Below are 24,048 nucleotides of genomic sequence, written 5' to 3' on the forward strand. Positions count from 1 at the left end.
CCACAGCTCCTCCTAATTCAGTATCGTCAGCAAACTTACTTAATGTACATTCGACTCCTGTATCCATCATTTATAAAAGCATTAAAGAGCACTGGCCCTAAAACTGAGCCCTGTGGGACCGCACTGGTGACTGGCCGCCAGGCTGATGTGACACCATTTACTGTAAGTCTTTGAGCCTGACCCATCAGCCAATTGCTCACCCGACACATGATGGACTTGTCTGGCTGTGTGCTGGGCATTTTGTCCAGAAGGACACTGCGAGAAACAATATCAAAAGCTTTGCTAAAATCCCAAACCACCACATCTACTGGCTTCCCTTGGTCAACTAGATGGGTGACTTTGTCATAAAAGGAAATTAAGTTGGTTAAGCAGGACTTTCCCCTCATGAACCCGTGCTGGCTATGACCAATGACTGCGTTGTCTCTCAAGTGTTTTTCAATAACTCCCAGAACAACCTTCTCCATAATTTTACCAGGTACTGAAGTGAGACTGTCAGGCCTGTAATTACCAGGGTTGTCCTTCTTACCCTTCTTGAAAATTGGGACAATTTCCAGCACAGCTGACCAGTGTCTTTCAGGAAGTGTGTGAACAAAGCACGGATGTATGTTAGGTGATATCAGGAGTGTTCTTTAGAAGCAATTCTTCCAATTTTTCCTGCTCCTGGTGCCTCGGTTCCCACTGCAGAGAGGCCCTGGCCTGCACAGCGTGTTCCTTTGAGATGAAACTAAACTGGAAGATGCAGACCGGGAGCTTGCCAGCACACTCCTGCCACATCAGGGCATCCTAGTCATGGGAACAGTCTGAGGTTAGGCTGAAGTAGGAACTCTTGAATGGATAGTGTTGGTGCAACACCCCAGCACAAGCCACTGCTGGCTGCAGATCTTCTGGGGTCACGCTCCCTGCTTGTGGGTGCTTTAACCCACAACACCGAGCCCTCAGCTGGGAGATTGCGTTTTCTCTGTCATTTTGTACTGCCTTTGAGCCTTGTTTGCATCAGTTAAGTGTTCTGTGTATGCCTCGGGTTGTTTGTTTCTTTTCTTCCCTTCTCAAGCAAATGCCACTACCATCAACCTTCCCACGAGCACCTTAGAAATTCAGCGATTCCCTCGGGAACCACAGAGAAGCACAGGGGCCGAAAGGCCAGAGAGGGGAGCAGGGACTGAGCCCATCACAGCTACGGTCATTCCCCAGATCAGCGGGGTGCAGACCTGCAGCACGGTCCGTGTGCTGGAGTGGAAAGATGGGGTGGCTACTTTGCCTGGGAGTAACCTGCGGGTAAGTGTAGCCCTAGGACACCGCGTTTGCCCCCCTCCTTGCAGCTGCTTGCCCTTGTAAGTGGCAGTCCCCCAGCCTGTGCCACGCAGGGACCACCAGGATGTGACGTGTTCCCCTGGCCCCATGGCCCCTCCGCACCCCAGCTGGAGGATCCCTCGGCTGTTCCGGCTCTGCGAGGCTCTTCTTGTGCCCCATTGCTGTGCCCCTCCCATCTTATGAGCTTAGCAGAGAGAGCACGCGCATGGTGCCTGGGGGGCTGCAGCAGGTCTGCCCTGCAGAGGGATGCTACCTGCTGTGCAAGGCATCTTTCCTTTCCAAGCTGTGCCATGGAGTTGGCTCTTGCCAAACTCCTGCACTCACCCTGGAAGCAGTGGCCGTGTGCTCATCAGACAGTGGATGCCTTTAGGTGTACCCCTCAGTACGTGAAAACAGCTTGTGCAAAACGCACCAGTTTCTCAGCTGCTCCTCAGCCTCAGGGCACCACATCCTCTGGCCGTGCCCCTGCCCCTCGTGCTGCCAGCTGGTGCTGGTCTCACCCAAGTCCAGCACGGACTGCAGAGAGGGGCAGCAGGACAGGTGACTTTGGTGCTGTGCTTGCCTCTATGATTGGAAGAGCTGTTTTCTTGTTGGTCGCACTAATGACCAAACCGCGTCCCTCTCATTCTCAGAGCTCACATGTACCCACTAGCGATCAAGTTATATTTCTATTCTCCTCCTTGTTAACTGTTTTCCTTTTTTTTTTTTTTTGGTTCAATTACATAGTTTCGAATAAATGAGTACGGGACACTGAAGGTAATGAGTGCTGACAAGGTGCCTCCAGTAGAAGCTCTGAAGGAGGGCCACGCAGATAAAGATGAGGACTCAGAGGTGGCACCCACCAGCAGGGACAATCCTGCTGTGGCTCAGGGTAAGGGCACCATGGTGGCACTTCTGGGGTGGTACGATCATCCAGCAGGCACTGTCTGGAATAGGCACTGAGTGAGGCAAATATCTCCTGCTTCCTGCTCTCCTTCCTTTGCTGCACCTTGTGCCTCACTGCTCCTCTTCTCTCTAATTCAGATGTGCCAGAGCAGACCAAGCTACCAACAGCAGAAAGCATGTGCCACTGTGATACCTGTGGCCGGAGACATGTGTCGGATGGAGCCCGGGAAGGCAGGGGTTTCTGCAGTGAGCACTGTCACCAGCAGTTCAAAGAAAGGTAAAGGAAGGGGAGTCTGCTCCATGCAGAGCCATATCCATCTGTCTGTCTGCCCTGCCTCCACATGCTCTAGCAAGGGATGCAAGCACATCTGTCTCCAGCAGATGCTGGGACCCCACTTCTTTCCCTCTTCCCTGTAGGCAGCCCTGGCTGCAGTGTCGGGGGAGTAAGACTTGTCCCAAGGGACACCAGGAAGCACAGGAGCCAGATTTTCTCCTGCCCAATTTGTGGCCTCATAAACACGTATCTGCTGGAGCAGGAGGTTGCCACAGTGGGTGCTTCCAGGCTTCAGCGGCAGTGGGAGGCATGGGTCATGAGGGCGTTTCCAGCCCCTCTGCTTACTAAGGTCTGACTCCTGGGACTTGTTTTCCAGCATCTCTGTGTGACTCTGATGCAGCGTAGAGCCCTGCTATGAAATTAGATGCTTTTGATTCATCCTTGGGTTCAGGTTTCTGACACCCAAGCTTGTGATGGTGATTCTGGTCTGTACCCTGGTTCTAAACTCTTGCCGACTTGTGTGCTAAGAGGAGCGTGTACATTAGTCAAGAGGGATGGGAGCATGTGCGAGTAAGAAATAGGGTAACAGTGATTCTCCAGCAGCCACTCGCTTACCGGCACCCCAGCCATTGCCACAAAGCATGTTGCAGTGGTTTATTCTCCCTTCCTCTGTGCAGGTCCGTCATCGTGGAAAACTCTGCCAGCAGCACCAATGCCACTGAAATCCTCAAGCCGGTGAAGAAACGAAAGAGGAAGGACTACCAGAGCCCTTCGGAGGAAGAATATGAATCTGAGCAAATGGTAAGAGGAGGGCAGGGAAGGCGTGGGTGTGCATGTGCTGATGTCAAGGCTGGGCATGGGCCACCCCTGTATGTGCTGCGGGTGCACGCAGTGCTCATTGGTGCTTTGCAGTGCTGCGTCAGCTTATGTCAAAGGAGTAACGTGTTGGCTGTTAATGCCAAAAAGACTTGAATGTGTGGAGCGTCAGGGCTTCTAGACACTTGGCTGCTGTTTGGCATGCCAAGCGCCTTGGATTGGGCAGTGCTAGACATGTCCTGATGGGGCTGTAGGTACTGAGCACTCTGAACTGCTCTCCTGAGTCTGCCCCACCAAAGTAAGTGTTGAAATAGGAGAGTGTCTTCGTGATGCGTACCCTGGGGAAGGGAGAGTGACTTTGACAAGGCAATGAAGGCAATTGCCAGCCTTGACTGTAGCAGATCCACTCCAGGTGTGATTGCTACCACTCAGCACCAAAATCCCCCTTGGGCTCCCATCATCAGATCCTCTCAGCCGCCCATTTCTTGGCCAAGCATCAGTCAAATCATCGACATTGCAAAAGCACAGTATGGCCCTTGGGACTGGTGTGAGGGTACAACACACAGCATAAGACATAACACCTCTGTGCAGACCTCCAGCGCTATGGGTTTCTGTTCTGTCTGCTCTTATGTCTAGGAGGAAAAGCAGGAAGAGAGAAAAAACTCTGCGGGAGACTCTGCCATCAGCAGTGTGGAGGCTGATGCATGGAACGGGAGCCAGCACGGTATGGAGGGTCCAGGCGGGTGGTGGGGTGAGCGTTCCCACCACGGCTGTAGGGTCCCGCTGTGGGGCTGGGCCAGCGTTTTGGTGCTCCAGCAGAGTCAAAGACCCAGTGCAACGTGCTGGTACATGTTCCTGAAGGCTTGTCAGCTCCTCTGCTTGCTTGATCCTGCTCTCTCTGTCTCTTTCCATTTCTCTCCTTTCCTCTCTTTCTCTCCATGGGAAGGGTGCACCCTTACAGATACGGCTGTGTCTTCTTCAGGCACTGGGCTGTACTGTACAGTGCTTTCTGGTCCCTCCCCTTGGGAGCTGAATGTATTACTTGCTCGTGGATAGCTTTTTTGCTGCAAGAGGCACTATCCTGAGCAATAACGTGACTCTGCGCCACGTCTGGCTTTGCCCCGCCTTTGGATGGCCTTACAGGGACCTTCCCTCACATGATCAGGAGCTCACAAGTTTGGGAACTGCTCCTGTAGGTCTGATGCTTCTGAAGTCGGGTAATTTGGGGTTGTCTCACCTCATGGGGTGACATATCCTGGACCATATCAGAGGAGATCTCAAACACAGAGCTGTTGACACAGAGGGAAGGGAGATGAGCTGAGGGATGCAGTGTTTGCTTGTTTGGTTTTTTCCCCTGCAGTGTGATGGGGGCGAGTGGGAGGGAAAACTTATATTGAAACTTATACTGAAAATAAACATTTATGGGAAACCTTTGTGGCCTTCCCGAAGGGGTCAAAGGCATGAAGGATCACCTCCCTGCCTGTGAAGAGACGATGCTGTCTTCTTTTTGTGAATACCATGAGGGTAAATGCATCTCTAGGGTGTCAGGGTGGCCCTGGTGTGTCAAGGGGGGCTCAGGTGGTTGTCTCAGAGCAGAGGATAGCAGAGCTGGTACCTCTGGAGTGGTGGTGGGAGGTGAACCCACTGCTGGTTTGACTGGCCGGGAGCTCCTTGCAGCTGGGAGTGATTCCCAGACCTCTGGATGGATCCTACTGGCTGTCCCAAATCCATCAGGGCTGTGGTCATTTTGGATGTACTGGCTGGAGGAGGACTGGTTGCAGAGGTGTCCAGATGCTTTGCACAGGATGGCTTGTCCCTCAGGCTCCTTAGGTGCCTTACTAGAACATTGTACAGTGACGGAGCACATGTGGGTCATGGGGACCTGTGTGAGAGTGGTCCTCTTGGCTCTGTCCCTCCTCGGACAGCTGGCCAGGTTTGTTGGAGAATGGGCTCTGGTAGGATGGTGCTGAGCTTTGCAGGGATGCAGGACTGTGCGTGAGAGTGGGATGCGGCCCCAACGGGACCCATGCGCTCACCCGCCCTCCGCGCTGCCCCGAGGCAGGCAAGGATGGAGGCTGGAGCAGACCCTCAGCAGCGCCTCTTGTGTGTGCGTTTGTGCTGCGCTCAGGTGCCAGTGAGGAGAAGAAAGAAGGCTGGTCTTGGGCGTCCTACTTGGAGGAGCAGAAAGCTGTCGCTGCCCCTTTAGATCTCTTCCAGGATGTGAGTTGGGATTTTCCTGTCTTTTTCCCTCTTTCATCTTCTCTTTTCTTTCCCTTTTTTTCCCGCCCCTCCTTCTCCTCTCTTCCTTGCTTCCCTGTTTTGCGGGACTCTGAGTGATAAGCAAGCTCCCATCGTCACCTGGAGGTGACCAGTCAGCCTCCAGTTTTGATTTGCCCCAAGTCCCACTCCCCAGCAGGGTGTTGTCCCCCATCCCAAGCGCCCCACGTTTGCCTGGGATGCCCCTGTGGCTCTGGCAGGGTGGTGGAGCCTTTCCATCCCTTCCTTGAAGCCGGGGTGGGCTCTCCTGAGGCCACATTGCTGCACTGCACCCCTGCTCCCAGGCGTCTGATTACCAGGTTGCAAGAGGAGCCAGGCCCGTGCCCCACGCTCCCCGACTGCGGCTGTTAGCCCAGGGACACCCTGCCCTGCCAGTAGCAAGAGATGCAAACCCACGAGGAGGTGGAAGAATGTGGGTTTTTTTCTACGGGAAAAGAATTAAAATTTGGATGACAACAAAACCTGTGGCCCACAATCTCCTGGTCCCAGCAGCTCCCATTGCCTGATGGTTGCGCCTTAGGATGGCTCTAGGCCCAACTACCGGTGTAGTTTTTTCATTGTAATTTAATCTTTGTTTCCAGTACCAAGTAGCTTCCCAGCACAAGAATGGCTTTAAAGTGGGGATGAAACTGGAGGGGATCGACCCACAGCACCCATCCATGTACTTTATCCTGACAGTGGCTGAGGTAAGGCGCTCCGCTTTCCGTGTTCCTTGGTTCCTCCTCACGCTCGGGCAGCGGGAGGCTGTGCGGGAGGGGAGGTGCTGCTGGCTGGCCTCTGGAGGAGACCAGCTTTGGGCCCTGGCCTGCATGTCACTGCCTGAGATGAGCTGGTGCTCCAGCACCTCGGTCAAGCAAATGGGAAGTTTCCTTCCAGTTCATGGGGCAGGAGACAGTGCTGTGGAGCAGCCGTCATGTCCCAGCCTAGTTGGTGTCTCTATCACCCTGACACAGCAGGGCCTTGGGGGTAGAGACAGTGGTGATGGCAACAGCTTCTTTTATTCGAGCTGATGCCCCTCAGACAGGTCTGAGCCCTTGAGATGGAGTGTGTGGAGGCATCTCATTGCTCTTCGGGGTGTCCGTGGAAGCCCTCTGTCTGTGGGGCGCTCTGCTCAGCTGTGTGGCAGCTGAACCAGCCTTGCCTCGCAGTGCTCCCAGGCAGCCAGGGAGATCAGCCATACAATAGTGGCTGCTGTTCTTGCTGCTGGAGAGATTTCATCAAAGCAGCATGGCACTTAACCAAAATCCCTGCGCCAGCATCTCCCCTGGGTGCAGAAAAGGGAATTCCTGCACTTGTTGGACCCAGCAAGGTGCCCCAGCACAGCATCTCATGCACTGGCCTGAACCTCCCTTCTTAGGGCTGGCCTGCGGTGGCCTTGTGCTTACCTTGTTCCATGCTGGATGCCTTTTGGGACTGGCATGTGCCTCCCGATTTGGGCACTGGCATAGGATTGACTCATGGCTTCCCTAAGTGATAATGCTGAGATTTGTGTGAGAGGGGAGGTGCATGCGATGCTCGGACAGGGACAGCAGGTTTCCATGGTCCTTTTCCTGCCCTCCCTGCTGGTAGGTGTGTGGTTACCGGATGCGCCTCCACTTTGATGGCTACTCTGAGTGCCATGATTTCTGGCTGAATGCTGACTCCCCTGACATCCACCCTGCTGGCTGGTTTGAGGAGACGGGGCACAAACTCCAGCCCCCAAAAGGTAAGGAGTTAGTGAGTCTCAGTTGGTGGGTCCTGTCGAAGGAGGGGGACAAGTAGTGGGCCCCCAAACATAGAGCTGGAGATGGGGACAAGGTGGCTCCATGGGGCCCAGGAGCGGATGCTGCTGTGCTGGGAGGGTCCCACAGGACAACATTTCAGGCACCCATCACACTAAAGATCTCTGCTTGCTCCCATTTTTGGGCAAAGCCCTGTCACCCTGGATGTCCCAATGCCAGGCTGGAGCCAGCAGCTGTGCCCCAGGGCGAGTGGGACTGGTGCTTTCCATGGAGGAGCTGAGCTCTGGATTTCCACTCCACTGCTAATGTTTCCTAGCACCCCTTCAAAATCAGCCATTGGGCCTAAGCCACAGGCTTTAGGTGTCCCAGGGCTGCTGCAGACCCTGTCTGCCCACAGCAGGATATGCCTGGCGAGGTGAGGGCTGGCTGGGGCTGGCTGGGCTCAGCCTCAGGACTTCCCAGCTGCTCTCCGTGAACTCACTGCTCTCATTTCTCTTCCTGAGGGGTTGTAGGTTATAAGGAAGAAGAATTCAGCTGGACAAACTACCTGAAGATAACAAAGGCTCAGGCAGCTCCAAAGCACCTCTTCATGGTCCGAAACACTGTGAGTAGCAGCTTCTTCCTGCCAGAGCCTGCAGGTTCAGGTGTGACTCCTTCCCCTCCAGTCGAGCAGAATGCCGCTGCCAGTGCTGGGCTTTTCTCTGTCAGCCCCACACTTCTCAAGCCCACAGTGCAGAGGGCCAGGGGAGCATACTGCTCGCATTGCTTCACATGGCACGCTTTGCTGCTGAAGATCTGTAGCTTGGACACTAGTTTGGTGTGCCCAAAATTAGTGTAGGTCTGATTCACTGTTTCATCCAGGTCAGTCTCATGGACAGTTAAATCTATTGCCAAAGTACTGGTGAGGAGAAGTAACCGTTACTCTCAACAATTATTTTGCCAAAACCCTCAGATAATGTTTCATAAGTATAGTTATTTTGTCTCTGGTTTCTGTCTCTGCCTTTATTTTTCATATGGCAGCTTGGGTAAGAAAAGAGGGCATATAGCGAGTGCAAAATGCTGATCATTCGTCAGCTGCAGAGGAAACTCAATCTACTGATAAATCAGCCTCTCCAAGTTATTTAATGTGTCTAAACCCTCCTGTTCATTGCTGCAACAATCCCACTAGCGTGTGCGATGCAGCATTTTGCACAGATTTTGGATCCAAGAAATAAAGGCAGGGTAGGATGAAGGGCCCCACCCCAGCTCCTCCTGCCAAGCTTAGGGCATTGATTGCTGCTAACACTGGAGGAGAGTGATGCAAACAAGTGTTTTGTGACAAAATCTGAATCAGTATAAGTTGGAGGCTGTCTTGGAGGTCACTGCTTCAGATCCTGAGGGTCTGAAGATTTCTTTTCCCTTTTCTTGGTGTGGCCAAGCCGAGTTATTTACTCCCTGCCTCTTTTCTTGCATGCATAGCAGGGCACTGCCCTTCTGGGATCCTACGTGGTCCCGGGCCTACCTGGAGGCCAGGGAGGGTCTGGTTTTGGGAGGGTTTGGGCAGGTACCCCCTTGCAGCAGGCAAAGGGAGTGGTGAGGAGGGCGCTGGGACTGCAGCTCTGAAAGAAATGTGTCCCTCTGTCCTCTCAGCACGAGTCTTCCCCAGGCTTTGAGGTGGGCATGAAGCTTGAAGCTGTGGACCGCATGAACCCTTCCTTGATCTGTGTTGCCACAGTGACTGACGTGGTGGACAATCGCTTTTTGGTGCACTTTGACAACTGGGATGATACTTATGACTACTGGTGAGTACACAGAGGCTCCTGGGGTGCCAGTGCTGGGGAGACACCCTGCCACTGTTTCAGCAAGAGTGACGGGGTGCTCAGGAAAGCGTGAGACAATCCCAGCATGCTGCTGCAGTCAGGCCACCAGTGGTCCAGTGAGTCAGAGGGTCACTGCCCTGTGCTGGGGAACAAACCTTTACCTGTTCCATGGGACATTGCTATGGTCCTGTAGTTAACATGGGACGAAGACAGGCGTGATTGCATGCTGTGGGCTCACCCTGAAACCCACTGGGACACACAGCCACCTGCAACGCAGAGATCTTAAAAGGAGCTCCTGGGTCTGGAGGTGGGGGCTTGCAGCTGGGGCAGGGAGGTATCCCAGTTGAGGCTGGTTAAGGCTGATTAAAATGGCCAGGTAGCACAATCAGGGTCCTGAGAGCAACTCTGTTTCCTTTGTGGCTGGAGCCCTCTGACCTCTTACTTCTTGCCCCGAGGAGTTGTGGGGTTTCTGTCCCCAGCTGCTCCTCACTTGCCGGCGCTGGGCAGCTGCCTGCTCTGTCCCAGGGCACACCTGCGAAGCAGCAGCACCTCAGTGTGCTGTGACCTACTGGGAGCTGTGACCAGGACGTTAGCCCCTCTGATTGCTCGGGTCTCACCACCCAGGCATGGCCTGTCTCCTCGCTCACAGCAAAGGGTTGCTGTTCCCTGGGCAGCTCTGCGGCAGGGCTTGCACCTGGGGCGTGTTCGTGTCCTTTCCCGCTGAGCTGGAGTTCCCTTGCTCTGGCCCTTGCCTTGCCAGGGCCCGTGGTTCCCTGGGTCACTCAGGGACAAGGGTGCTGTAGACCTTGGCTTCTGCAGGGGCTTTTGCAGGTGGTGCAGGCTGGCGGGTGCTGCCAAGTGGCCTGCCCTGGGCCCCCACAGCCTGCACTGTCTGGTATCTCAGCCCTGTGTAACAGTTTGGGTGTGTTTTCTAGGTGTGACCCCAGCAGTCCATACATCCACCCAGTTGGATGGTGTCAGGAGCACGGCAAACCCCTCACACCTCCTCAAGGTGAGTCAGTGGCCTGGGAGCACAGCCTTTGCTTCCCAGGGATGTGTGGGGAGCCTGAGGGTGCAAACCCCATGGCCCTCGCCTGTCTGCCAGCCCAGACAGTTTGCCTTAGCAAGGCCACCGCCAGGGAGGTGACACGCTGCTGCCGAGGCTCCTGTACACATGTTCAGCTGCAGCATGGTGGGTGTTTCGGGCCAAGTGGAGATACAAGGAGGACCCAAGCTGTCTGTGCAGGCCCAGATATTTCTGCTTCCTTATACCCTGGATCTCATGGTCCATGAGAAAATAGTACCACTTCTTGATGTCTCTCAGGTTCCCACGTGCCTGGCACAGACTTGCTTGGTCCTTCTAGGCAGTAGGACATTCTAGGGCACTTGCCATCTTCATGCAGGCATGTCTCACCTTCTGCATCTTCCCTCTTCTAGATTATCCTGACCCTGACAACTTCACCTGGGAAAAGTACTTAAAGGAAACTGGAGCTTCTGCTGTCCCGGCTTGGGCCTTTAAAGTGGTGAGTGCCACATCATCTGTTCCACTGTACCTGGGCAGGAACGTGGGTTTTCTCCGTTGTCACGTCTTTGCTTCTGTGAAAAGTCAAGTGATGTTCAGTATGCTCCTGCCATGGGTTGGGGTTCAGATCTATACTCAAGGTTGAGAAGTCAGGGCTATCTTGGGAAAATAGTTCAAAACTGGGAAAAATGGGAAGTGTGACCATCCCCTCAGCTAGACAGGAGCCAGGTGATGGGAAATCGTTTAGGCTTGCTTGATAGTTGTTGTCTCCAACTGCAGCAACAGCAGCTGTGTCCAGCCAAGTGTGGCTGCAATATAGATCCCCCAAATGTGTCTTTTAGAGACCTTCTTCCCTTGGGCACAGCTCTCCCATCTTGTTAAAACACAGCTCAGATCCAGGAGGCCTGTCCCCCCTCTTTCCTGTTGCCACTGTTTGCCGGGATGGCTCTTACCTGGACAGGCCAGGGCTGGGAGCTGGGCTTGAGGAGTGCACGCTGCTGGGAAAGCTGCCGAGGGGCGTGGGAGCCCGAAGCATGGCCCTGCTCCCCGCTGACCTGGGTTCTTCTGGCCCCAGCGCCCACCTCATGGCTTCCTGGTCAACATGAAGCTGGAGGCAGTGGACAGGAGGACTCCTTCCTTCATCCGAGTGGCCAGCGTGGAGGATGTGGAAGATCACAGGATAAAGGTGCGTGCTGGAGTCTTGGTGCTGAGCCTGTGTCCAGGCTCTGTGCTGGCTTGCTCCTGCCCTTCCCAACTCACTGCCAGTTGCAGCGGCAAACTGTGTGGAGGTCTGTGGAAGCACACAGCGTGGAGGATGGCGGGTCCCAGTGCCTGGCTCCAGGAGTGGAGCACAGCCTTGTGCTGCAGTTCAGCTCTACCTGTCAGCTTGGAGGGCTCCAGACCTCCTCAGGGAGGTGCCTTGAGGTTTGAAGGGTGACCTCTCTACTTGTCTCCCCAGATCCATTTTGATGGTTGGAGTCACGTTTATGATTTCTGGATTGACGTGGATCATCCAGACATCCACCCCGTAGGCTGGTGCTCAAAAACTGGACACCCGCTGCAGCCTCCTCTCAGTAAGTCCTGCGCCTGGGTCAGTCCCTCCTACCAGGGCCAGGCTCGCCACATCCCCGCTGTCCGTGCGCAGAAATGGGAGGGCAGGTGCTGGCCAAAGATGAGCAGGGAGGAAGGGCTTTTCCGTGGAGTTGTCAGTTGGAAAAGTCCTCCCTGTTTGGCGTAGGCATGGAGCCCAGAGCCCTGGCTCTGCCTGTTGCTGCAGCTGTTACAGTCTCTCTCCTGTTTCTCCTCCTGGTCTAGGGCCAAAGGAACCAACCTCCTCTGCCCACGGGGGCTTCCCAACCCTGGGCTGCAAGAGCATCCCTCACACCAAGAGCTCCAAGTACAGCTTTCACCACAGGTGAGCTCCCCAGCGCAACTCAGAGGGGCACGGCTTCCCTGCCAGCCCATGCCAGCCCTTCCTCTGCTCCTCCGCACCCACCACCCCCACCAGCAACCAGCCCTTCCCTGCGCCCACCCCACGCTTGGCTCTGCTCCCTGCTTAGGGGCAGCCCTTGCTCTCCCCAGGCCAGGCCCCAAGGCAGCCCCGAGCCTGCGGCTAATGTCACTCCTGTGAGCTCCTGCTCTGCACCTGTCCTGTGGCACCCAGAGCTCCTGGAGATGCCCTGCGTCCCCATCTACCTGTGGGGATGTATGGGCTACATAGGGGACAGTGCCTCTAAGATGCTGTTCACTGATACCAGCTTCGAGGGTGATGCTCCTCCCATCCTGCCTGGATGCCTTTCACTGCAAGGTGAGTTGGGAAGTCCTGACCAGGAACAGTGCATCTCCCCCAGCTCAGTCAGTCGCTTGTGTGACCTTTCCCAGGGGAAACCAGGCACGGTGTAGTGCCGACCCCAGCACAGCAGGCTGGCATCGAGAGGAGCGAGTATGGTGGAGCGTCTGTGAGGATGGGGAAGGCAGATCTGGCTCCCAGGGGTTTCTCCACTGGCCACACTCGTGATACTTGCTTCCTCCTCACTCTGAAGCTAGTCTGGATGCCTGTGGGGGCAAGGAAGTGATGATGGAGACTCTGTGAACCCCAATGACCTGGTTGATCAGCACTGTGCTGACAGGGTCACCGTGACAGCAGCAGAGATGGTGGGATGGGTGTTTGTACCTGGAGGGACTGGATGTGCCCTGTCCGTGCACCCAGCGGCTTTGCCCCAGGAATTGGTTCAGCATGTCTTTGCTCTGCTTTCTGTGGCCAGGGCTACAGCGTCCAGTGCTTGGAGGCGGAGAGGGGGCCCTGCTGGCTCACCCCCGCCATGCTGCTCTGAGCCAGGTCCAATGCTTGCCTCCCCTCTGTTCTCTAGGAAGTGCCCCACGCCAGGTTGCGACGGGTCAGGACACGTGACTGGGAGATTCACGGCCCATTACTGCCTCTCAGGGTGCCCGCTGGCAGAGAAGAACCAGGGCAGGCTTAAGGCAGACTTGTCTGACACAGAGGCCTCAACTCGCAAGAGGAACCTGATCGGCTTTCCTCAGCGAAAGAAATCTCGGCACCATGGGAGGTAGGGACAAGCCTGGTGAGCCCTGACCATGATGGCCATCTGTGGGAGGGGTGGCTAAGCCAGAGAGGCTCCTTGATCGTGGGGGATCACAGTTGCTGACAGCTGGCGTTTGTCCATCCAGCTGTGTTGGGCACCTCTCTTGGTTTTTCTTTCCATGTTTTGTGTCTTTAAGCTGTCAACCCTTTGGGTCAGAGTCCGAGAGGTAATCCTTGCTCCTGCTGCCAAGGCATTGCTCTGTGCAGTGTGGAGGAGGACCCTCGGGCCAGTCCCAGCCCAGTTGGAAATGAGTCTTCCTGTCTCTTTAGAGGGCGACCTCCAAAGTACCGGAAAATCCAGCAGGAAGACTTCCAGAGTAAGTGCCATCCTCTACTGCCATGTCATTGCAGGGGCAAGGCTGGAGCAGCCGGGGTGGTGGCTGTTGGAAGCAGGTCTCCCTTGGTTCACTCAGCCAGACTTCATGTGGGTCAGCACCAGTGAGGAGCTTGTGGTTGACTGCCAAAGTTGACCATCTGACAAGGAACATCCCTGCTTCTTAGCAGAGCTCTGCTCGGTCCCTCGTCATGTGTCTTGATGTATGTCTGTGAATCTTTGAGTGCTTTGGGGCAGGGAATTAGGATCCCCTCTCTGTGGCAGCGCATTTTCCCCGGCACTTTGTCCTCTTCAGACAGGATGCTGTGCCTTCATCCTGTGGCTGCCATACCCCAAAACGTCAGTGTGGTTGTGAATGCCAAATTAATGCTGCAGCACAGAAACTGATGCTGAACAGTTTGCTTGGCATTTAGTTCTGATGACTGACGTAATACGATGACTGACATTTATTCTAGCCAGTATCTGGTTTACCATAGGCTGTCCTGCTGCCTACCCCAGTGCTGGGGGTGAATGAAGAAGATCTCTTCTTGGGAGCCATCCTTGACTCCTTGGAGCAGAGAGCAAGGAAAAAGCTTTGTTAAAAATGTGAAATGAACTGAATTATGTGGGGTGGCGTTGTGGTGTGAAATTTGACATTGAAATCTAGTTCAGTATGAAAAATAAGTGATTGAAGGTGGTGAGAACAAGGCAAAGCCAAGCTTGTCTCTAAACTTCTTCCCCCGCCATTCCCAATCCCACCAAACTGGACACTTGGATGCTCTGATACCCTATTAATTCAAGGGACAACCACTAGCTCTGCGTACCTGGACCCATGAGACCATCTGGCCAGCCTTGGGCTCACCCCTGAAGAGGGCCCTCCCCAAGGCTTGTAGGACAGGATGGGATGTTCTCACCCTTCTACCTTGTATCACATCTTGCATTTTTATTGCCAGCTATTTCTTCAGACAATATGCACCAGTCGCTCTTCATGTCTGCCCTGTCTGCCCATCCCGACCGCTCCCTGTCACTCTGCTGGGAGCAGCACTGCAAACTCCTGCCAGGGGTGGCTGGCATCACAGCAACTACAGTGGCCAAGTGGACCATTGATGAGGTAAGATGTTTTTGAAGACTGTGTGCTGGCTCCTAACCCACTGGCATGGCTGGAAGCGCTCTACCTGGCTGTGCAGCACCATGGTATGTGCACAGGCACAGAGGTGCTTCAGTAAGCTTCCCTGGGCTAGTGAGAAGGTGATCCACTGGACCTGCTTGTGGGATACTGTGTGGATAGCTGCCAGACACGAGCCCTGATGGCAGCTTCTGAGAAGCAAGTGCAGAATTACCAGGTTCTCGCTTGGCTTGAATGTGATGTTAGCCCAGGGCAGGCAGCTGAAGGCAAACAGCAGTCTCTTCATTTAGCGTGTTACAGTTTTCCAAAGAAATCAGTTTCATCTTTGCCAAGTTAAAAAATTAAACCATAGACTCTGCAGATGAGAAGTCACTGCCCTGTTTCTCTGAAAAATAAATCTTTACCTTAGATTCTTCATCATCGCCTTCACTCCCTTTCTTGACCACCTGCGATGGCCCCTCTTAAGGCCTGGGTAGCTGGAACTCTGGCACCAGCCCCAGCAGCCAGCCCTGCCTGATTTCCCCATTACCCTCCTGTGTGCCCCTCTCCTGCCCCCAGCCCTCAGTGGAATCTCTCGCTGTGCTGGAGATGGCTTTTGGAGATAAAGCTGCTGTAGCATTTGCTACTTTAGGTCTGGAGGAGGCAGGACCTGTGCCCTCATCCAAGGGGGATCTCCAGGCACAGGAGGGTGCTGCAGCCTTGGCCCTAACGGCCACGTTTCCTTACAGGGTGCAAAATGCCTCTGTGGCCTCATGGGGGGGCCTCCAGCAAGAAACATTGCTTCTGTCTTGATGTTTTTCTCTGTTTATTCCAAGGTCTTTAGCTTTGTTCAGACTCTGACGGGTTGCGAGGACCAAGCCAAGCTCTTCAAGGATGAGGTGAGAAGGGCTAGAGGATGGATGCAGGTGGCCAAGGACAGCTGTTTGCCAACAGGGCAGGGAGGAACTGGCCAGTGGCCTTCCTGCAACAGATTGCTGCTGAATGCTGAGAGCACCTCCAGCACCTGGCAGCGATCCCACCCTGCAGCCCTGGGAGCAGCAGCCCCACTGCGTTCGAGCGTGCAGCTGTCTGCCTGTGCAGATGCGGTGGCAGGAGGGGATGTGCTGACCCAGCATGGGTGAGGGAGGGCCCCTCGGAGGAGGCTTGGATGGGGGAGCGGGAGAAGGATGGTGCTGCAGCCTTAATAGCACCATTACATTCAGAGGGAAGCTGCTTACCCCTCACCCACTCATCCTTCCCCCCTGCATTCTTTCACCAGCACAGCAGTTTGGTGGCGTTGCTGTCTGTCAGCCAGGTTCATCATTTTTAGACCCCTCTGTGGACGGATGTGCAGAGGGACTGCTTTCCGGCACGCTCAGTACACCCAGGGCAGGCCGATCCTAGGCACACTGGGTACAGCAAGTGTCCCAGCCCGTTAATAAATGGCCCCTGTGCTTTAAGGGTGCGCAGGCACGCCAGGCTGAGCTGCGGGCAGCCTCCATGCGTGCCGGGACCCGGAGCAGGGAATGGACGGGTGTTTGCCCAGAGCTGGCTGCGTGCTGTGCCCTGGTGCAGAAGCCCAGGGCCGACTGCAGCGTGAGCTGCCGGGGCAGCCCCTGGAAGGGCTTTTCCCCCTCTCCCCCCTGTTCCTGCGTGCGTGAGCTCCCAGCTCTGGCTTGTCTGGGGCAGTGTGGGAGCGCTGTGGGTGGCCTCTGCCCTAGGCCCTGGGACCACCTGTGGCACCTGGCTGAGGATGAGTGCGACCGTGCGTGTCCCCAGGTCATGCCTGTGCTGGCTGTCCCTAGGAAGTCGCAGCCTGGGTTTCGGTGAGTGCCTTTGTCCCTGCTCTCCCCTCCAGATGATCGATGGCGAGGCGTTCCTCTTGCTGACGCAGGCTGACATCGTCAAGATTATGAGTGTCAAGCTGGGCCCGGCACTCAAGATCTACAATGCCATCCTCATGTTCAAGAACGCTGATGACACCTTAAAGTGACTTTTCTTGGCCCGATCGGGACCCTCCCTCAGCACCAGTGCTGCCAAACTGTCTGGTCAGGACAGAGGTTCTCCCTGACCGACCGCAGCTTGTCATGTCCTGCTCATGTCCTCTTGGATGCTGCATCTCCACTCTCCCACCAATTCATCCCCCATCCTCTCCCCTCCACTCCACACTGCCCTTCTCCTCCAGCGCTGGGTACAGGCTGACCCCAAGCCTCGGGGGCAGCCGCAGAGACAGCGGGCAGCCGCAGGACTAGCCTGTCCTAGTGTGACAGCTGCCCCCACGTCCTGCTGTTACTGCACTGATTTGGGGGGGTGTCGAGGGATGGGGGAGCAGAGCAAAGGGTGTAGCAGCGGGGGGGCTGACACCACTGCTGAAGTCACCCAGATAAGGGAAGGGACCGACTACCTGTGTACGTGCTTGTACCCATTTAAAGGCTGGTCTTATCTTTGCTCAGCAGCTGAGGAGAGTTTATTTTTCTCCCCTCAACATGTTCCTCTGGAGGGCTTATGTTAACGTCGTTTCCAAGCGATGCTCTCAAGAAGCTTCTGCTGACTTTGCCTTTTTCTCTGAATTCTTTTGACTTTCCCTTTTAAGATGATGACTCTGCTTTGCCCCTTCACCGCACTGGGAACCAGTGGCCCACCTCTTGCCCCTTCCAGGGAGCAATGTGTCCTGGCTGCTGCTCTGCCCACGATCAGCGGCCGTGCTTTATTCCTCTTTACTGTAATGCAGCAGCCCCAGGGCCACTCGGCCAGGGCTGGGTGGGTGCAGAACAAGTTCCATTTCCTTTTGCACTTCAGGCTGTCTTGGCCAGCACGTCTCTGAGTGAAAGGATACTTGGTTAGCTTGTTCCCCTTGCAGCAATTAAAAAATCCTCTGCAAAGGAGAGTTGGGCTCTCTTTGGTCCATGTATTAGAAGCAAGGAAGCATCCATTACTCCGTAGGCAGATCCACAACTCACTTCTGAAGGCGTTCCTCAGTTGGCTGACTTGATCCTGCCAAGCCACCTTCTCCCCCTTTTTTGCCCTTGCGACACCCCCAGGTTTTGCTGTTTGAAGAGCAGGATCTTCTGCTGTGCCTGGATTCCTTACCTGCTGAGCTAAAAGAAATTCAGCAGTTAACTTTTTTTTCCCTGTCCTTTTAGTAACATAGCGCCTTTTCAACAAGGGTGCAGGTGCTTTGGGAATGCCCATGTAACACTGTCCCTCGTAACAGAGGAGAGGCCGAGTAGTCTGGGACTCCAGAGCCAGGAAAACCAACATGCCTGGGGGGTCCTGGCAGAGTCCCAGGCAGCTTCTGCTAGTCCCTGCGTCTGTCATCCTTCCGTGCATGCCTGCTGTGGGTGCTGCTGGAGCAGCGGTGTGTGCAGTGCTGGAGGGCGCCCGCCTGTCCCATGGGCTCTGCCTCAATGGGATCCGTGTCCCACATCCACTTTCTTTCCTGTTCCCAAGAATGACGTATCAGTAGCAAAACAATTTTTCCCCCATCCTAGCACCCAAAGAGAGGGGTGAAGGGATCTTAGCAAGTGCACCAGCAATGTGGCTTGGAGCAGCACTGCCTTGGGAGCCGCTGTCACACCTGGGTCAATCTGTTCTAGGCTTCCCATGGAAATGTAGCATTTTGACTCTTTCTTATTGAATATTTGGGGTCACATTTGACCTGCTCTTGAAACGTCTGCTGCTTGCTCTTCACACAGGACTTGCAACTAGTCCATGTATTTGTTTTGTCAATGCTTGGGTTTGATTTAGGCAGCTCTCCCTCTCCTTTTTTATTTTCTTCCATCTCTTCAAGCACTGCAGTGTGGCCAGCTGTGGGGAGAGGGTGAGTGGGAAGGAACAGCCGTGTCCCTGGGTCCCGCAGTCACTCCCCAAGTCACCCTTGATCCACCGTAAATGGTCCTGAAGTTGGTCTCTTCAGTTGATGGGGAGTCTCTTTCTCAGGCACTGTGTGCTGGGGGAGAAGAGGAGGAGCCCTGGGACCTTCAGCTGTGAGACTGTGCGATCAGTGCTGAGACCTCTCCAGGTGCGGTCTGGAATGGAACGGCTCCCTTGCACAGGATGTGGTTACTGAGCTCATAACAAACATCTTGTGAAAACATCCTCTTCTCATCTGCTCCGTTCCTTCATGCTAAGTCATTCCTCCTGTTGAGGACAGGGCTAAGCACTGTCCCTGGGTGCTACCCAGGTGTCAGATCTGAAGCTAGCATGAAGGATGAAGAGCCTTGTCTCACACAGGGCTGCCCTGGATAGCAGAGGTAGTGGTGAACTCAGAAGATCCCTGCTGAAGGGGAAGAGGAGCCATGAGCCAAGCCATGGCCAGCCCACAAGACTGGGTATGACCAATGCCATCAGCTCTTGCTCTGCTGTTGGGTGCAGTCAAGCCGTGCTCTGCCTGGGCACCAGCAAAACAGAGGTGCATGCTCCAGACTGTGCCAGCCAGCAGGAAGGTGTGCCCGTGGGGCGCTGCCTTACCGGGACTCGCTTGACCTCCTCCTAAGAGAGCAGATGCAAACTGGACAGCACTGCTGCGGTGCTTCCCCATGGCTGGGGGGTCTGGCTGCACAGCTGGACCCCGGGTCTCTGCTGGGTCTGAGCTCTGCGCCATGAGCAGCTGCCAGGAAAACCAGCCCCTCTGGAAGGGTGATGGGAGATGTGAAGGTCTCTGTCGCACGTGCTTACCTGCGTCAGTTCATCAGGCTCTCAGGCTGACTCAGCCGTGTGGGTAAAAAGCTTCTGGATTCATCTTGAGTGAGAAAGTTACAGGGTTTGTAGGTGGTCAAGGGCTATTTACTGTTACAACCTTCTTGTTTCATTTCAAATGGAACCAAACCCAAAGCATTGTGCGCATACGTGTGGGTGGGTGTTTGTGGAAGTACCACAATGCCGTTTCCTCTACTGTCGGTGTGTCGCTGTTTCAATGTGGTGGTCTCTGTGGCTGTGGAGGTGGCAGGCTCTGGTCCCAGGGTCTCGAGCGATGTGTCCTCCGTGAGCCAGGAGAGGGAAAGGTTGGCTGCAACCCTGGCCTTGGCAGGTCCTCCATCTCCACAGAGCGTTGATTTGGAGTCCCCCCTCAGGGAGCATCAAGGGCAGCTGTGACCAAGGCAGAAGCACCAAAGTTTTTCATCCTTCCCCTGTTGCCCAACCAAACTCCTCACAGGGATGGCCACTGCCATGTCACCAAGAAGCCAGAGAGGATGATGGGGCAGAGTTTGGTCCACAGGTTCCTCTCTGGGGTCTTTCTGAGAGATGTGACTGCAGCCAAAATTTCTAAATCAATTAATTTTTCAAGTCAAATGTGGTTTTTGAGTGGAGGCCTCCACGCCTGTGCTCCTGTCATTCTTGCCCCTGCTGCCACAGATGGTGTTGGCAGGGCTTAGCCATGGGACATGTCCCACCGTGCGCTCCAGCCTCAGGCACGGTGTCTTCTGGGGTGGCTGGTCCGCAGGTGACTCCGGGTGCATGGGAGCAGTTGGAGCCCCTCGGAAAGGTGTTCCTCCCTCCTCATGGAAATGGGCAGCATCATGATGGTGCGAAGCCAAAGTCTCTGTTTCTGAGAGGAGCCAGCCTGAAGCTCAGTGAGGAGGGCGGCCGTGCCTGCCTCACCAGAGCACAGCTGCCTGCCGCTGCCTGCCTCTGCCTTCCTCCACCTTCCTCCAGTGATTTCCATGTCGATCACAAGCACTTTTAGAAGAGAAAGAAACCTCCAAATTGTCTAGGAGCACTGAGAGCTTAGGGCAGCTGCTGCCTGCAGAGGCAAATCTGGGCATGAGTGCAACGAGGGGCGATGGAGAAGAGGAGGGAGCTGTGAGAGGGATGTGACTTGGCTGCTTCTGCTCTTCTATTCCTTGTTTCTTAACCTCTGGGAGGGGACTCCTAGGTGCAGAGGAGAGGGAACGGCCTGAGGGCTGCAGCCTAGCTCCCTTCCTCCCATCCACCCCTTCCCTCTGGGCCTGAGGCTTGCTCGTCCTTGGAGGAGGGAGAGGGGGCGTGTATTTTGGATGGAGCGTGGTTATGATAACAAAAGCTTTTTTGCACTTTCATTCATTTTGCACTCATTTTTAATTTCTTTTTTTCCATGTTTTTGATATTCGCACCTCCCTCCTCTTTGTGTTTTCATAACAAAAATACTTTTGTTGTAGCCAGTAAAGCTATTCTGGAACTTTGTGTCCTGAGTATACAGAGGTTTAAAGGTCCTATATATATAAATTTATATCTGTATAAAAGTAAATTTATATATATAGATCATGGTGTGATGTGTTTCGTCAGTGTTTTAAAATAATAAACGAATGTGAGCAATGGAAGTCTGTGCAGTTGGAGACTGGTTATTCAGCCCTGCTGCCTCGCCTGGGGAAAGGTGCTTGTTCCTGCAGGGGACAGACGGACACAGACACCGACACGCCGGGGGCGGTGGGCCGTGCGCCCTGCCATGTGGGTCACCCTGGCCACACAGAGTCCAAAGCCCACCGGAACCCTCCCCATCCCACAGACTGACTCCCGGAGGCAGCTGGATGGGGAGGGATGGTTTATTTATCCAACCGTGAGGTGCTGGAAGGGAATCCCAGTGTTCTGTTACTGGTCCCAGTCACGGGGAGCACTGCATGCGGGGAGCATGCCGGCCATCCAGCTCCAGAAGCTGGAGCAGGGTCGTCTCTCCGCGGAGGCAGAGGGGAGCTGTGCCCCGTCCTAGCGGGGTCCCAGCCACCCTGGCCTGCACTGGTGGCTGCACATGGCCTCAGCCACTATCAGCCCCAGCAGGACCAGGACCACAGCCCCAAGGGCCAGGCGCACCACATTGCTCCAGGTGTAATCTGCAGGGGACAGGAAGAGACAGTCACTGGGGACCCCTGGGAGAAGCCCCCAGACCAAAGGAGTCCCATGGGGGCAACAGGGGACCCATGGGGATGGAAGGGGTACGCATGGGGCTCCCAGGGCAAATGGACGTGTATGGACAAGGGGGCACGCTGGGGAGCTCCTGGGCTGGAGAGGTATAAAGGGAAGTTCATAGGGAGCAGAGGGAGCCCCAAGGGCTCCTGTCAGCTCTCCCTCCCACATCCCTGCCCACAGTCCTGATCTGTCACCCTGCCCAGTGCCACCAAAGACGGGGAGGAAGACAGGAACACAGAGCTGGCCTTCACCTGCTACTGCCAGCCAGATGGTGCCACTGGGCTACAAGATGAGCAACTGTCCCTGGGGCTGGTAAGTGCAGGCATAGATATCCCCTGACCATTGCTCCCCAACTGGTAGCCTAGCAACCCTGTGTGGGTCTATAGGTCATCTATAGGGTTTCTGGGGAGTTGGCAAGGCTCAAACACATCTGACAGCAGCTGCAATCCTCTGCTTGGGCCCATATTGCAGCTGCTTCCTTCCCCCACATCCTCTTTTCTAGTTCCCCCAGGATGTGGTAGATGCCAGGGAGGAAGAGAAGAGTAGATTGTGGCTGGTGGGATGTCTCACCTCTCACTACCAAATCCAGGGTCTTGCTGACAGCAGACCATTCCAACGAAGTACTCTTACTGAAGCACTGGCAGCTGTAGCGGCCCCCATTGCCTTTATGCACACGGGCGAGGTTGAAATAATCTTGTTCCTTTGAGAGTAAGTCGAGAACCTTGAGCTGGCCCTCCAGGTAGAGGAAACAGCCAGCACTGGAGTGTGCGATGGTGCAACGGAAAATCACGGAAGTTCCCACAGCCACCTCATGCCCAGGCAGGACAGAGAGAACAGGTCTGGGGAGATGGAACTCTGTGGGGAGAGGAGAGGGCATGAGAAGGTGTGCAGGGCTTTGACATGGTGCCAGGAGCCACCGAGACCTCCATGACCCCAACACCTGGCTCAGTCAGAGGTAAAGATGGTCCCCACCTCTCCAAGCCAGGGAAGAGGGAAAACCCCTGCCCATTATGTGGAAAGGGAATCTAAGTGGCCATGTGCATCCCAGTCTGCCTATGTGGCATCTGACCCCACACGAAGGAGTAACAGCGCATCCCTCACCTTCCACCTGGACATCCAGGGTTTCACTACGAGCCAGCACAGTGTCTCCAACCAGATAATGGCAGTTGTAGGCACCTCTGTTGTCTGAGGTGGCATTAGAGATGGAGAACTCGGCCCTGCTGCCACGCAGCTCCAGGGTACGGAGCTGGTGGCCATTCTTGTACAGCACGAAGTTCCCATTGTCACGCTGGTAACTGCAGCAGATGGTGGTGGAGCCTCCCGGTGGGATCACCCCAGGCGGCTTCAGGAAGATGGAGATTGTGGGGGCACCTGCACAGGGAGAGAGATGCTGCCAGACAGAGATGGGGGTCCCCAGTGCCCAGCTGCCCTGTGGTGAGCCTGGAGCTGACTCCAGGCCTCACCTCCACACAAGAGCGAATTTTGTTCTGTGGGGCTGGGGAAGAGCCCTGGGAGATGGGTGGTGGGCTCAGAGATGTGTCCAAACTCCCCGCCTACCTCATCATGATACTCACTTGGTGTAGCCTTGCTCTGTGCCACCAGCCAAACACCTGCAAGCAAAACAGCCTTATAACATTTCTGTGGAGTCTCCAGATGCCTCACATGCCCTGCTGGGAGCCTGCACAGCCTCTGGCACTCACCGAAGGCTACCACATGGGTCACAGGCAGCATCGTGTCCCTCTTGGCTCCCTCTGCCTTCCACTCACGCAGGGCTTCTTCAGAGGAAGGTGTTTGCCGGAGGCACTGAGCAGCTGGGTTCCTTCTTTTGGGTCCTGATACGCCCTCGTTGACAAAAGCCACCTTCTGACCCACAGCTTCAGTTTCTGCAGACTCAGTTGCAGGGCTGGGATGATTGAATTGGAACCAGAATGTCCCAGTCACCTGCCCAGGACTGGGCATCCGTGACGACTTGGTCTTAGGATCCTGCAGACCTTAGGAGAGAAGTTATCGGGGCGTTTTTGTTTCTCTTTCTTGGCTCTGGTCACTTGATGGGGAAATGGCTTCCTCTCAGCTCTTGCGAAATAGGGTGATGTTCTGCAGCTGGGGTGGGGAGAAGAGACAGCGCAGGACTCTTTCTGAAACTAAGTGAGAAAGCTCCAACAACAAGTTGCATCTTAAAATGTTTTAATAAGTCAGCATAAAAAGGGAACTATAGATAGTAAGTGCATCTTACATCCCTTTGGCAGGGCACCCCACTTTCCTGCAGCATTGATGGACCCCGGATAGATTTTCCCATGGCATGCTGTGCAAAGCCCACCTGTGGAGATGTGCCCACCATCTGAAGGGGCATAAGATTTACTTTTGATCTATATTCCTCTTTTTTATTCTATACCATTAAAACAGATATTTTATTATTCCATTTATTGTCAGGCCTTTCTCACTGAGGTCCAGGAAGACCTCTGCACCATGTCGTGCCCCCTCATCATGCCCAGAAACTCTGCATGGTGCCCCCCGCCGCACTGCGGACCAGGTGATGGAGGG

At 54.9% G+C, this 24,048-nt stretch overlaps 2 protein-coding genes across 5 annotated transcripts in view; one reads left to right on the plus strand and one right to left on the minus strand.

Moving 5' to 3' along the window:
- The window catches only part of L3MBTL1 (L3MBTL histone methyl-lysine binding protein 1), a 29,898-nt gene extending 8,988 nt beyond the window's left edge, over positions 1-20,910 (plus strand). For 2 of the 3 annotated variants that reach the window (XM_054845839.1, XM_054845837.1), the window contains 20 exons: positions 1,052-1,275; positions 2,038-2,182; positions 2,335-2,473; positions 3,148-3,271; positions 3,923-4,010; positions 5,415-5,506; positions 6,145-6,249; positions 7,133-7,268; positions 7,788-7,888; positions 8,914-9,065; positions 10,019-10,095; positions 10,521-10,606; positions 11,180-11,290; positions 11,564-11,678; positions 11,920-12,019; positions 12,975-13,172; positions 13,478-13,524; positions 14,474-14,631; positions 15,462-15,524; positions 16,484-20,910. In XM_054845839.1, coding sequence (XP_054701814.1) covers positions 1,052-1,275; positions 2,038-2,182; positions 2,335-2,473; positions 3,148-3,271; positions 3,923-4,010; positions 5,415-5,506; positions 6,145-6,249; positions 7,133-7,268; positions 7,788-7,888; positions 8,914-9,065; positions 10,019-10,095; positions 10,521-10,606; positions 11,180-11,290; positions 11,564-11,678; positions 11,920-12,019; positions 12,975-13,172; positions 13,478-13,524; positions 14,474-14,631; positions 15,462-15,524; positions 16,484-16,618 — 2,396 coding nt within the window. In that variant the 3' untranslated portion in view covers positions 16,619-20,910. The remainder of the gene's footprint in view (positions 1-1,051; positions 1,276-2,037; positions 2,183-2,334; positions 2,474-3,147; positions 3,272-3,922; positions 4,011-5,414; positions 5,507-6,144; positions 6,250-7,132; positions 7,269-7,787; positions 7,889-8,913; positions 9,066-10,018; positions 10,096-10,520; positions 10,607-11,179; positions 11,291-11,563; positions 11,679-11,919; positions 12,020-12,974; positions 13,173-13,477; positions 13,525-14,473; positions 14,632-15,461; positions 15,525-16,483) is intronic. The other variant, XM_054845838.1, reaches the window with a different exon arrangement.
- A 220-nt stretch (positions 20,911-21,130) lies between these two features.
- LOC129214175 (immunoglobulin superfamily member 1-like) lies at positions 21,131-23,542 on the minus strand. Of its 2 annotated transcripts, none has more exons than XM_054845444.1 (5): positions 23,208-23,542; positions 23,082-23,117; positions 22,609-22,878; positions 22,078-22,362; positions 21,131-21,431 (listed from the first exon to the last, which is right to left on the minus strand). In XM_054845444.1, exons 1-5 carry the CDS (start codon positions 23,464-23,466, stop codon positions 21,307-21,309), a joined length of 975 nt encoding a protein of 324 aa, XP_054701419.1. In that variant the 5' UTR covers positions 23,467-23,542; the 3' UTR covers positions 21,131-21,306. The 2 variants fall into 2 exon arrangements, with proteins under 2 accessions (XP_054701419.1, XP_054701418.1); XM_054845443.1 differs by having other exon boundaries at positions 22,609-22,897; positions 23,065-23,117.
- Between the last annotated feature and the right edge of the window lie 506 nt (positions 23,543-24,048).

This window comes from Grus americana, chromosome 17 (genome assembly GCF_028858705.1).
Source record: "Grus americana isolate bGruAme1 chromosome 17, bGruAme1.mat, whole genome shotgun sequence".
In the NCBI taxonomy this organism is placed as follows: domain Eukaryota; kingdom Metazoa; phylum Chordata; class Aves; order Gruiformes; family Gruidae; genus Grus; species Grus americana.